This window comes from Eschrichtius robustus, chromosome 20 (genome assembly GCF_028021215.1).
Source record: "Eschrichtius robustus isolate mEscRob2 chromosome 20, mEscRob2.pri, whole genome shotgun sequence".
Lineage (NCBI taxonomy): Eukaryota > Metazoa > Chordata > Mammalia > Artiodactyla > Eschrichtiidae > Eschrichtius > Eschrichtius robustus.
In genome coordinates this window covers 53981882-53996018 of record NC_090843.1, presented here as the reverse complement: position 1 = coordinate 53996018, position 14137 = coordinate 53981882, and the positions used below count along the sequence as shown (strand labels likewise).

Here is a 14137-nt window from a genome sequence, read left to right as displayed (position 1 = left end):
TGAGCAGCCCTATCACATCCGGTGCTTGTCTCTGCAGCCGGGACCGGAGGATAAACTATCAGAGCTGTGGGGCAGTGCATCATTCCTCTTATTATTTTCTTCTCTGCAGATGGGGTCGTGGAAAGTTCAGTTCCTTTTAACCCTCGAAGTTCTGTTTATTCTACAGCTGGTAGCCTGAATGCTGCGTTTCCCATTACATCACAAAGGGGCTCAGGCAGATCTCTGCACTAAAACGTGTTGCAACTGTTTATTTTTTTCCATATTTAAACATTTCTGACAGCCAAACTCAGCCGAGCCAAAAGATGGAGCTTTGTGAATGAGCCTGGTTGTCGGTGTCTGTGCAGAGAGAGGCTTTAGAAAACTCTCGTCCCTCCGGTGATTCTTCCCAAACATGTTCTTTTTCCTGGGCAAAGCCTGTGAGGCGAGTTACTTGTGCAGTACATGTGTGTTGATTATGTGCCGTTGTATGATTAATGGAGCTGTGTTCCGCCTGGTTCCCAGGACACTCTTGAAAACAAGATGTTTCATTTCATTGCCTTTTCCTAGTGCAGTGATTACAGTAAATAAACCAGTGCAGCCTCCTTCCACCTGGAGCCAGTCAAGGAGTCCCCACACCTCTATTCCACTTTCTCCCCCAGCATCACCTTCAGTGCCGTGTCCCTTGAATGCCCTCTTCTCTGCCATCTCCCAAAGGCTCCCAGTCTCCAGGAGAAACACATTGCTTAGGTCTGAGGCCCCTCCCTAGCAGATTTGGCTCATGCGCAGTAACTCCTCTGGGAAGATTCCAGGATGTAGCTCGCTCTTATAGCTCTCTTTGCTTCTTGCCTCTTGCCGCTCCACCTCTTGAGCCTTAATTGTAAAGCTTTTCTTTGTTCTTCTGTGCAGCTCACTCCTTTCAGAGTACAACTTAGCATCCATAGGGCACTGCCTGTTCCAGAGTCCCTGGTTAAGGTAGTCTTCTGGAAAAGAAAGCCAAGTCTTGTACAGCCCAGGGCCTATGGATTTGGCAAGCCCTGGATCTGACTACAGTTTGGCTATTTGAGCTGCGTCCTGTGCAGACAAAAAAGAAAGCTCTTAAGGATCATTAGCACCCATCAAAGCAGGGATATGAACCACAGTAGATTTTTGACAAATGATGGTGACAGAGAAGTGAACCTTCTTTTTCTAATTCTGCCCTGGAGTTTGAAATGGGGAGAGCTAGACTTTGCATTTTCAAGATTTCTTAGGTTCAACTAGGACTTGGTGATGTGCAATTAGGAATGAGCAGTCATCCCAGTTTGCCCAGGACTGAGGGGTTTCTGGTGACATGGGACTTTGGGTGCTAAAACTGGGACAAATCCCAGGCAAACCAGAACAGTTGGTCACCCTATATCTAACCTTCCACAGGTGAGGGAGAGGAGAGGGAGAGGGATGGCCAAGACAGCACTGATACTGGTTTGTCGGCTGAAATGCATGGGAAGGTTTACCCTCCTGGGAAGATCTTGGCAGGCCAGGAATGTGGTTTTTGGTGGGTGTGTTTGATTGTTTTCCTACTTATATGTAGGAAGAGATTTCTAAAGCATTGTAGGGGACTGGGGTGGGAGGTAATAACCACATGACTCTTTGCCTGGTGTGACTGGCCCCTCTGGCTGCGTGGGAGGAGGGGAGATTGGCACTGTGTTGCTGTCTGTGTGGCATATACTTGGCTGGACAGGAGAAGGGGAATTCTGGGAGCTGCCTCAGGCACTGGTTGTCTTGAGTGTTTGAATAAGTGTCTCAGGCACACTGTCTGGAAAGGTGACAGGACCTGCATTAGGCAACTGATGCTCTTAAGTTCTTTTTCCTTTCTGGTTAGGATTAAAAACTCCCCCTAATCAATTTCAACTTTGCATAGATGGACACACACCCACCAGATTACTGCCACGGGCGCAATTTTGTATCCTAGCTTTTTGGGTTAGATTTCCTGGCAGATGCCAGCCGTAGACAGCAAGTGCCACGAGTACCTCCCTGCCCACAAGTGCTTAGAATACTTTAACTGGTTCCTCTTTAGAGCTGCTCTTCTTTTCTTACCTTCTTTCTCACAGGGTTGCTGTGGATGTATGGTCGATGCTGGCTGATTTCTGTAACATACTGACTGCAGTGAATCAGTCTGAGGTGCCACTGTACAAGGACCCGGACGATGACCTCACCCTCCTTATCCTGGAAGAGGATCGGCTTCTCTCGGGCTTTGTACCCTTGCTGGCTGCCCCTCAGGACCCCTGCTACGTGGAGAAAACCTCGGATAAGGTCAGCCCCAGGCCAAACATCCCTCCCTCCCCATTCACCCCTCCTCTTAATTCTCCAGACCTTTTTATTCTTGGGAAGTTTTCTGTGCAAACGGAACATGATTAAGTCATTGAGAAGGGTGTTAAGGGAAAATATCGACCTTTTAGCCGCTGACATCCAGCTCTGCGTCCTGAAAAAAAAAAGCCCTCTCGACTTCCTTTGGTGTGTGTGTGCGCTCACTGGCATGTTGTATATACGATCATTTCCTCACTTGTTTAAATAGTGCAGCTTGTGTTGGCAGTGCTCTCACTCAGCTCCAAATGGTTTGCATCATGCTTAAAGCACCCTCCTTCCTCCCCCCTTTCATCCTTCCCCCCAGCCACAAAACTCTGCACTAGGAAAACAGCCAGGGCTTTTTCCCTTCTCTAAGGAGGAGAGTGATAAATAGGTGACTAGAGAGAAGCAGACACCATGTGTTAACTTACAAAAAAAGCTTTTAGGAGTATGAAGCATTCCCCGCTGCCTGGTTTCTATTTTTCTTCCTCCGAGGACTGTGTTTTAACCTGAACTTTTTCCTTGTCTGTCTGTTTATAGAAAACAAAGCCCATTGCCTGTTGCCCTGGTGGGGACTGTGGAACTCGTAGTCTCTGCTTAACAGTTGTGTCTGTGGCCAGGTGTGGAGAGTAGAGCAGTCCATTCTGCTTCACATTCCTGTGTAGCGGTTGCATGGCTGGGGAAGTCGTGCCCACAGACCCTGGGAGCAGGGTCTCCTGCGCTGAGCGGGGGAACTCAGTGACTGACCCCTCTGTGGAGTCGTTAGTATCACATCCCCGAGGGGAGAGCCTTTCGGGGAGAGTCCACAAGTGGCTTCTCAGAAGGAAGTCTTTTGACCTAGATGAAGTATGTACAGAGGTGTAGGTAGTTGTTTTTGGTTTTTTGGGTTTTTTTAATGTCAGATAGTAAAAACTAAATTCCAAGCATAAGCTACAAATATGAGAGATTTTATGTTGAATATAAAAATTTTTTAACTCATTCTTAGTGAAAAAAGAATATATGTTCCTTGTAGACAAGTAAAAAGAAGAAAAACGTATCCACAATCCCTCTACCAACTGGTAACATAACTGTTATTTTTGCTAATTACATACAATCATATTTAACTTATGGTATAAACACACACTTTTTTTTTAACAAAAAAAACGGGGGGTCATATTATACATGTTATTTATAATTTGCTTTTTTCATGTAGTATCTTTTAATGTATTCTTATTCGGAATCATTTTTGATGATCATTTAGTATCCTTTTCTATGCCAAGATTTCTTTAACCAGTCTTTGCTTTATTGAACCAAGGGACTGTCCTGAATTTTTGAACTATTATAAACAGGTGATTCCTTATAGTAGAATTTTTTTCATATATTCCCTATGGTTACGTTTCTATACATAGATAAAGGTTCTAGACATTGACATATCAAAAACTCATTCTCTTTGGGTACATTTAATGGTTAATACTGGGAATGTGAGAACCTTTGTCTCTCAAGAGGAGTACTCATTTTATGCTTTTCCAATGAGAAGTTGGAATAAAATCCTGCTCTTCTAGTCTCAGAAGGGAATAATAATGGGGAGTTGTAGTGTGTGAGGCAGAGGACAGCTAACAAAGTTCAGACTTTGTGGAAGATGTTCAGTTAGAAGAGTTGGAAGAGAAACTGGGTAGCCATGGCTTGGGCCAGGGGAATCCTAGTACGTACTGTTTTTCTGTGATCACAGGGTGGTCTTGACTCTGGAGGGTGCTTTTGAGAGTTGGCGATTGGGTCAGCTGTCTTTCAGTGCAGAACAAGGAAGGAGTCCTGTCCAGCTTTAGACTTGCTAAGCCCTGTTTTCTCATGAGCTCTCCCAGCTTTAGTGTTAGCATATGATACATGTGTATGATACAGTATATGGTAAATACAATATATGACCTGGCAAGAAGAACACAGAGCCAGTGGTCCATGCCCGCAGCCTGTGGTCGTGAATCACAGGCTGCCCGGGGCAGTCACAGCTCATTGAGACTAAGGTGGGTCTCCACTTCAAGGACTGTGAAATAGGTGTGCCCAACACAACATCTCCAGATCCAAACTCCTGAATTTCTCTCCCCCAAACCTGGTCTTTCTTCAGTCTTCCCATCTCGGTAAATGGCAGCTTTGACTTTGGGGGTGCTCATGTCAAAATTCTTGGGGTTATTCTTGGCTCCTCTCTCCTTCTCACACCTCCGTAACTAATCCGTCAGCAATCCACGTCTTCCTTACCCTCAAAATAAACGCAAATGCAACTCTTTCTTACCACTACACCCTAGGTCGATTCAACAAAATGCCTTCTGACTGGTTTCTCTTATTCCTCCCTCCTCCTACTCTCCAGTCTGTTTTCAACACAGCCACTGGAATGATCTTTTTAAAACATCAATAAGATCATGTCACTTCTTTGTTCATGCTCTGATCCAGCTCCTGCTGCTTTCCTTGTGCCCAGTATGCCCTAGTCACATAGTCGTCCTTGCTGTTCCTCAGACAAGCCACACACTTGTGCCTCACGGTCTTTGTACTTGCTTTCCTCTTAACCTGGAACACCCCGTCCCCAGATAGCTGTGTGGCACTCTCACTGCCTTCTCAATGCCACCTTGTTGGAGAGGTCTTCCCTGGCTACCCTATATAAGATGTTACGTGCCTTCCTTTTCCTTTTTCTCTGCTTTATTCTCCATGGCAGAGAAAAATAACATCTCTTGAATATCTAGCATGTATCAGTCCCAGGATGAGGTAATTCTATTATTTCATTAAGTCCTCACAATATGCCTGCCAAGTAGGTATTTGTACCTTCATTTTATAAAAGAGACAACTGAGGCTCAAGAGAGGAGTGAAGAATGATGGAAACATAGGAAACATCTCCGTGGTTGACCTGGAAGATTAGTATGGATGTGTCCAGAGGGACTTTTTAGGAGCTCTTGACCTCTTAGATATCCGAAGAAGATAGACATCTTCTCCAGCTTCTAGTGTTCACTACTAAGAAATGTAAAGTATCTCAAGGACTTTGTAGCAGCAACATGAGCAGTTTCACTGCTGATGGAGATTAGTCACATGTTTTGTCCAGCCTGGGTGCACACTCAACAGGCATTCACTGAGCGACCTATATTACACACCTGCACACACAAGAGAAATCCAGACATACAAGGCAAACACCCTCCTAGTTTGGGAGACAACTTAACGGCATATACAAAGATGTGAGAAGCAACCTAAGTTAATTTGAACCTATAGGAGGAACTCTTGAAATTTTGTAGAGTTGGTAGTTTCCCAATGAAGCCATTGCTCAAGGAGCACTGATTTGGCATTAACCTATCACTGTATTTCCCAAGCATGTTCCACGAAACTCTAGTTTTATAGGTTCTTAATAGTTAGGTGAAAAAAAAGAGTTTCACAATCATGTAAGTTAGGGTAACACAATATTAGACAGAATCCATTACTGAAAGACTTCTTGGAGTTTTAATGTGGTGTTCATTGCGAGGGGGATACCCTTTGCTATCTTTCCCAAATTTGCTTCACCCTTGATCTTTCTGATTTACTGAACATTTTACAGCATTAATATTCTGCCTGAAAGAAACAAACCATAGTAGAAAACCCAGGTATGGGATGAGTAAGAGGTGAGAAAACAGGTTGCTGTTGGGATTATCCAAAAGTAAGATAAAGAGTACAGATTAGGGTAAAAGCAATAGAGTGGATGGAGCTGGTTACATTTAGAGAGAAACATCACAGATGTTGAAAATTAGAGCCAACTAGGAGAGATTGATCTTAGGTTCGTTGAGTGGCTGCTCGGCACCTAAATTCAGAGGTTAAGTAGCTTATCCAAGGTTATGTAGCTAAGTGATGAGGTACAGGATTAGAATCCTTGTCTGTATGACTTCAGAACATCATGTTCTTATGAATGGTTTGACATCTAGGCTTTGCTTCAAAATAATGTGGGGAGGAAGGTGGACAGGAGTGTAGATGGGGAAAAAAAGGCCAAATATTGATCATTATTAAATCTGAATAATGGGTACATGGAGTTTATTATAGTATTCTACTTTTGTATATATATGAAATTTTTCATAAGAACAAGTTTTAAAGGAATAAATAAATAAAACTCCATGTCCTTTCTGCCGCATTATACTGAGTAAGCATAAGTGATTGAAAAAGTAATCAAACCGGGCTTCCCTGGTGGCGCAGTGGTTGAGAGTCTGCCTGCTAATGCAGGGGACACGGGTTCGAGCCCTGGTCTGAGAAGATCCCACATGCCGTGGGGCAACTGGGCCCGTGAGCCACAATTGCTGAGCCTGCGCGTCTGGAGCCTGTTCTCCGCAACAAGAGAGGCCGCGATAGTGTAGGGCCCGCGCACCGCGATGAAGAGTGGCCCCCGCTTGCCGCAACTAGAGAAAGCCCTCGCACAGAAACGAAGACCCAACACAGCCATAAATAAATAAATAAATAAACAACTGATTGAAGGACTTTATTAAAAAAAAAAAAAAGTAATCAAACCATAATAATAATAAATTTAAGATTTTGTAGTCAATAATCATGTTCCAGGCACTGTGCTAAGCTCTTTACATGTATTTCCTCATTGAAACCCCAGTAGCCCTATAGGCAGATAGGAGAAGTGATAAAAAGAAAACTGTTTTAGGAGAAAGATGTTAAGTTCATTTTATATGTTAGTCAATATCAAAAAAGCTTAATTGTCATCTTCAAAATAAATGCATGTGATTGTATAGCTATAGGTGGTACTGAACAAGGATTTATTTAGTGACAGGCTGTGTCTTTCCTTAGGCTCTAATGGTCTAGCCATTTAATGAGAAGCAAAACATTGATGTCATAAATAGATGTAAGCAATCCTCATTCTAGCATCCCCAGGAAGATTAATCTGTGTGATCTTCTTTGTTTTCCTTCCCATATTATCTGATCAAGAACTAAGTGAAGAACTTTCCAACAAGCTAATGCTGGGGCCACCCTTTGGCTTGTTTAGGGAATAAATTATAGGTCATATTATATGGTGATGTTATAAGTCTCACGATCACATCCCATTCATTCTTACAGTAATCTTTGCTTTCTGTCTGGATGTAGGATCCCAGGAAGCTTTGTCATTAATAAAATATGTAATTGAGGTTAAAGATGAGGTTTAAATTGTCCAACTTTTTTTTTTTTTAATTTTATTTTTGGCTGCGTTAGGTCTTCGTTGCTGCGTGCGGTCTTTCTCTAGTTGCAGCTAGCGGGGGCTACTCTTCGTTGAGGTGTGTGGGCTACTCATTGTGGTGGCTTCTCTTGTTGTGGAGCATGGGCTCTAGGCGCGCGGGCTTCAGTAGTTGTGGCTCATGGGCTCTAGAGCGCAGGCTCAGTAGTTGTGGCGCGTGGGCTTAGTTGCTCCGCGTCATGTGGGATCTTCCCAGACCAGGGCTCGAACCCATGTCCCCTGCATTGGCAGGAGGATTCTTAACCACTGGACCTAAATTGTCCAACTTTTGAAACTAGTGGCTTGTCTGTTTGTTAAATGATATTTTGGGCATGTTTGTTGTGCACATAATTACCCCCAGATATTTTAAATAGAAAATATAGAAAAGCACAAGAAAATAAAAATCACGTACAAACTACCACCTAAAATTAACTGGTGTTAAGGTTTCATATATGTCCTTTCAGTCTTTCCCCCGCCCCCATGCTTATATGTGTGTACTTATTCTTTCCCTTTCATAAAATTGGGACCATACAGTATATGCTTTGTTCTTGTTTTATGTTTTTTAAACACCCTTGTTTTTATACACACACACACATACATATATACATACATACATATGTAGTTTGGGGGGAAATGTGGCCTTTGTTTTTTGGTGGTCTGGAAAATACTAAGTTTAAGTGCTACCAGTGACTAATTTTTTGAAAAACATACATAATCTTCTATTCTCAAAGTATCAACATCAAGAGTGAAAGGGGAAAAAAAAAACAATTGACTATCCCATATTTAAGATGTGAAAATTAGGACTGTTTACAATATGTATTTTCTTTTTCACACAGTTGCATTTTGTTTCTAAATTTACAATAGTTATTTAGAATTAATTTTATAGTAAGTGTTTTCAGTGTTCAGTTTTCACCGTTTTTGTCTTTTTATTCTATGGCTTTCCCATTCTTATGTTCTTTACTTTGATTCATCTGTTATTCATATACAACATTGTAGAATTTTTTTCAGCAAAGATAACATGGAGGCTTTTTAAAAATGAAGGTGATTTTTGTGAAATACAGTAGTAATATACATACTCAAGCAAAAGGGTCAAACAATTCAAAAAAATATATAGTCAAAGTCACCCTCTAGGGATAACCACTGTTAGCAATTTGATATTTATCTTTTTAGACCACTTCTATGCCCATTGAAACATATTTATAAACATATATACATATATGATCAAAATGATAGTGCGATATACGTTCTCTTCCTTACTTTGTTCTTTTCGTTAAACAGTATATCGAGGACATTCTTCATGACTACTTTTTGAACACTTGTGTTTTGAGAGTGTTCTTATTTTGCCCTTGCACATGAATGGCAACTTAGCTTAGGTCAACTTCTTTCCCCTTTAAAACAATAGCTATTATTCCATTGCATTAATGGTTAGGAAAAATTGGAGAAAAGTCTGGTTTTTCTTCCTTTGTAGGTAAACTTTTTTTTTTTTTTCATACAGCACGGGTAACTTACAACTCTTTAAATCTTGAATTTCAAATTGTATGAGGATTTGTTTAGATGTTGAGCTCTGTACTTTAATTTTTCATGGCACATAATGAGCTCTTTAAATAAGCAGATGCAGTTCTATCTTTAGATCAGGAAAGTTTTCATCTCCCATGTCTTTGATTACTAATGTTGTGTTTGTTCTTTTCTTCAGTAATTTCTTTTCTCCTAACATGTATATTAGATCTCTGTTCTTTGTCCTGTACATATTTTTCTGTCATCGTTTTAATCCCTTTTTGCTCTGCCTCTGCAATGTCGGAAGGTTTCTCAAGTTTTTCCTGTCTTTAATTGATTCAGATTTTTATAGTGCTGATTCTACTCTTTACTGCTTCTAATTCAGTTCTTTTTTTTTTTTTTTTTTTTTTTTTTTTTTTTTTTTAATTAATTTATTTTCTATTTTATGGCTGTGTTGGGTCTTCGTTTCTGTGCGAGGGCTTTCTCTAGTTGTGGCAAGCGGGGGCCACTCTTCATCACGGTGCGCGGGCCTCTCACTATCGCGGCCTCTCTTGTTGCGGAGCACAGGCTCCAGATGCGCAGGCTCAGTAATTGTGGCTCACGGGCCCATTTGCTCCACGGCATGTGGGACCTTCCCAGACCAGGGCTCGAACCCGTGTCCCCTGCACTGGCAGGCAGATTCTCAACCACTGCGCCACCAGGGAAGCCCTCTAATTCAGTTCTTAAGTCTGCTGTTGCATTATTCGTTGCCTTACGTTATTTCCCTATCTTATCCTGTAATGTTTATATTTTTGCCTGCCTTTTACCAAGGTCTCCTTTATCTGTTTTGTTTCATCATTTATATTTTAGCATACTTCACAGAATCTATGATTTTAAAAATCCAATTGTAAGAGTAAAGCAGATACTGTCTCCTTCAGCTAACATTTTTCCCCCAAGTATTCTCTATTTCTCTGTCTCTTTGCATGCTCTGTTCCCTTTTTTATCTTGCAGACTCTTTTCATAGGCCCCCACTTGTATTTCTACAATCTGATTCTGGCCTTTTATATTTCTTTGAACAAAGAAAGGTTTACTCAGTTCTGATATTTTCTCCACAACAGGTTAGGTAGATTCTCACTGGATGCCTTCTTTACCTACAAATATCATTTAGAATCCCCTTCTCAAGTCTAAAACTGTTTGATATATAAGTTTGTATTACCAAGTCACCACCCTGAAGCGGCTGGGGAGGAGGCCAGGTGGTGTGCATTCTCAACTCAACATATGAATTTATTTTCTACATTTTCTTTCCTGTATATAATGGAGCTCCTGTACCAGAACGAGTATCCCATGTCCAGTTTCTGTTTCACATAAATGATATAGCAATTTCTGACCTCCTTCCTGGAGCTGTGGCCTACCATGTCAAGAAGAACTTCCACCCTCTGGCCACTTCCCACTTACATTTACCTGGGCCTCTCTGAACTGCTGCTTGTGATTGGTACTGATTTGTAGCAGTGAAGTCTTCCATGCGGTGTTCTGCATCTGCCCCCATACCCTCACATTTTGTGGTAGGCAGAATAATGCCCTCCCCTAAAGATGGTCCATATCTTATTCCCCAAAATCTGTTAAATAAGTTACGTTACAAGGCAAAAGGGCCTTTGCAGATGCGTTTAAGTTAAGGATATTGAGATGGGAAGATGACCCCAGATTATCCAGGTGGTTTAACGTAATCACGAAGGTCCTTGCAAGGAGGCAGGAGTGTCAGGGTCAGAAGAGGGAAATGTGGTGATGGAACCAGAAGTCACAGAGAGAGAGAGAGAGATTTGGAAATAGTATCCTGCTGGCCTTGAAGATGGAGGAAGGGACCATGAGCCAAGGAATGCCAGGTGGCCTCTAGACGCTAGAAAAGGCAAGGAAACAGATTTTCCCATGGAGCCTCCAGAAAGAACACAGCCCTGCCAACATCTTGAGTTTAGGACTTCTGATCTCTCAGACTGTAGAATAATAAATTGTTTTGTTTTAAGTCATTAAATTTGTGGTATTTTGTTACAGCAGCAATAGGAAACTAATTGACCCTTCCAAACTGGAGAATTTTGCCAGGCTCTTCATGGTTTCTTCTCTTGCTGCTTTCTTTTTCTTTTTTAACCTTTTTAATTATGAAATATATGTATGGAAATATGTAAAACAAGAAGACTCATCACAAAGTGAGCAACTGTATTACCACCAAGCATGTCAAGAAATAGAAATAAGGGTGATTAATTACCAGTTTCATTCAGCTTATGTTGAAGGTTCTAACCAGTACAGTAAGATAAGATAAAGTACTAAAAAGACGATTGGAAAGGGAAAAAAATAAAGCTATCTTTAATTGCAAATAATGTGATTCATACGTAGAAAATAAGGATAAATTATTCAGATTAATAAGTGAGTTTAGCAAAGTTGCTGGATATAAAGTCAGTATACAAAAATCAATTCCACATCTACATACTAACATCAAGCAAGATGAAAATTTTTTTCTTCTAAGTTGCTTTCTTAGGAAGGGAAGCTGTGAATTGGCTCTTAATGACCTGTTTCCAGCTATCCTCTATCCATCTGGCAGTAATTCTTTATGGTTTACGGCAGATGGATGGCATTTTCCCATTTAATAGCTATTGACTGCTATGCGTCAGGAGCTATTCTAGATTCCGCGGCCCTTGCTGTGAACACAGTAGACAAAGGAGGCATCATGGGGAGTGGGGGATATACTCTGTGTATTCAGTTTGGTCACTTCAGTTGGGATTTTGGAAGTAGAGTTATTTAACTCAGAAATGTATGCTTTTTAAGGTTTTTTTAGTATAAAAGTCTTTCTTTGTATTACAAAATAGATGTTCATTTAAAGAAATATTAGAAAAATCAATATTAGCAATAAGGAAAATGAAAGATTCCTTGATCTTTCTATCTTCTATCCTGGCTGGATAGAAGGATGGACAGGTAGATATATGTGAAGTTTTTTGCTTTTTAACAGAAATAGAATAAAACTGTATATACTGTTTTGTAATCTACCTTGTTCACTTAGCAATAAATATATCCTGAATATATTTCCATGTTCACTCACAGTGTGAATTTTAATGGCTGCATTATATTAACATGTATGAGCATATCATAATATTTTTATTCCTTAATCATTAGGCATTTTAGAAAGTTACTGATTTTTCACTTTTATAAATGATGCCATCTCAGGCAATCTTTACATATCTATTTTATCAGTTCGTAAGGCAGATTTTTGGGTGGAATTACTAGGTCAAAGAGGGTGTGCAGATTTTTAAGCCTTTTGATAGATAATGCCAAATTGCCCTCCCAAAAAAGTTATAGCTGTTTAAACTGCAGAATATCATATCTGTTATCTAGCATCCTCACTAATCATGAATAGTTTGACTTTTTTGTAACTTTGCCAAAGATGGGCAAAAAATGGCATCTCATTGTTTTGATTTTCATACTTTGATTACTAATAAGGTGGGTTTTTTTTAAGTATTATGCTTACCAATTATATGTATTGGTGTCACATTTTATGAATTACCTTATGTTCTTTGTCTATTTCACCATTAGAAGGCTTATCCATTTTTTTTCTTAATGATTTGTAAAAGCTTTTTATGAATAACTTGAACTTTCTTTGGTTACCCTTGTACAAGAGGTGTTTTATTTTTATACTGAATGAGATAAGAACTTTTGGAAACTTGGAAGGGAGAGCACTCTATTTTTTAGGCAATAAGACATGTATGGTTCCTTTGTCACACCATGCTCGGTAAGATCTTTTGTTTTCAACCTCTGAATTGGTTTCTCCTTCTTGCGCTTCTGTCAGTCTGTAGATATCTAAGGAAATATTGTTTCCAGCCAGATATTTAGAAATGAACTATAAGCTGTATTTATTTCCTTCTCTATTTTGCCTGTTTAATCAAAGGAGCCTTTGATATTGGTATAAACTTAGTAAAAGTTATACAGTGTTTTGAAAAGTCCTCTGATTTTATATCTCAAAAAATAGACTCTTTTTTTTTCTTTTCTTTTCTTTTTGCCTCTTCTCACTTTAGGTGCAAGAATACTTTGATGGGCCACTTTGTTTGTTTGATGACTCATTTCACCAGTGGCCCTTCGGCACTGATCATTTGTATTGTATATTTCTCTCTGTCTACTCATTGTTGCCCTCCCTCACCTTCTTTGTGTGCTGTCTCTCACCTCTTTACTAATTGTATATAAATTTATAGAATTGCTAATTACCACTTCCATTTACTTCAGTCCCTTCAGATTATATCAGTTACTGCCTAATTTATAAATCTAATTCCCCAAATGGGCACTGTTGACTCAGTTATCTTTAGGCCCATGCTATGGATAGTTGAACGACTAGGTGTTCTTTTTATTCTAGGATATTGATTCTCACACTTAGCATTCATCAAAACCACCTGGAGGGCTTGTTAAACTTGCTCGGCCCCATCCCCAAGAGTTTCTGATTAGTCAGGAGAAGGAGAGACTGAAAAATTGGATTTCTAATAGGTTCCCAGGTGATGCCAATGGTCTGGGTTTCACACTCCAAGAACTACTGTGTTTTAGGAATTTGTCTGCATTTGTCTGTATTACTGTGTTTTAGGAATTTGCGGCCATTAGGCAAAGATTTTGGTCGAGGTAAAAATAATATCTCTGGTATAAGTAGGCTTCCTAATTCTATCTTTAACTCTGGAATGTATAGCATATTACCTGACAGTTCATATGCTTTGCCTCCATGTTGCCATATAGTTTTCTGAGGTCTTCAGAAGTTATATTCAGAACGCTAGAAATACATTTACCCTGAATATGTATGAAAAGTCACATGTCTGGCTCTCCTTTCCCAAGAGGACCCAGAGCAAAACAGCTGACTTTTAGTGAGTGCTTATCACGTGCTAGGCACTGGATTATTTTGGTTTGTCTTGTTTGTTTGTTAATTGAAGTATAGTTGATTTACAATGTAGTGTTAGATTCTGGTAGCTAGGCACTGTTTTAATGCTTTATATTATTTCATTTAAATTTCACAAAAGCCCTATGGGACTTTGACTATTAGGAAGAACTTGCCCAGGCTGACACAGCTAAGAATGAAGGAATCAAATCCAAGTCTAGGGCACACACTCTTAATTGAATATAAGTACAGTAGAGTGGTTGAACACACTGCCCAGTACATACTTCCCGTTCTCTTCTCCACTTTGACAGTCC

The 14137-nt window shown here is 40.1% G+C and overlaps 1 protein-coding gene across 3 annotated transcripts in view; it reads left to right on the top strand.

Moving 5' to 3' along the window:
• The window catches only part of SMG6 (SMG6 nonsense mediated mRNA decay factor), a 234536-nt gene that overhangs the window by 116312 nt on the left and 104087 nt on the right, over window positions 1-14137 (top strand). For all 3 annotated transcript variants that reach the window (XM_068530486.1, XM_068530488.1, XM_068530487.1), the window contains one exon: window positions 2064-2265. In XM_068530486.1, coding sequence (XP_068386587.1) covers window positions 2064-2265 — 202 coding nt within the window. The remainder of the gene's footprint in view (window positions 1-2063; window positions 2266-14137) is intronic.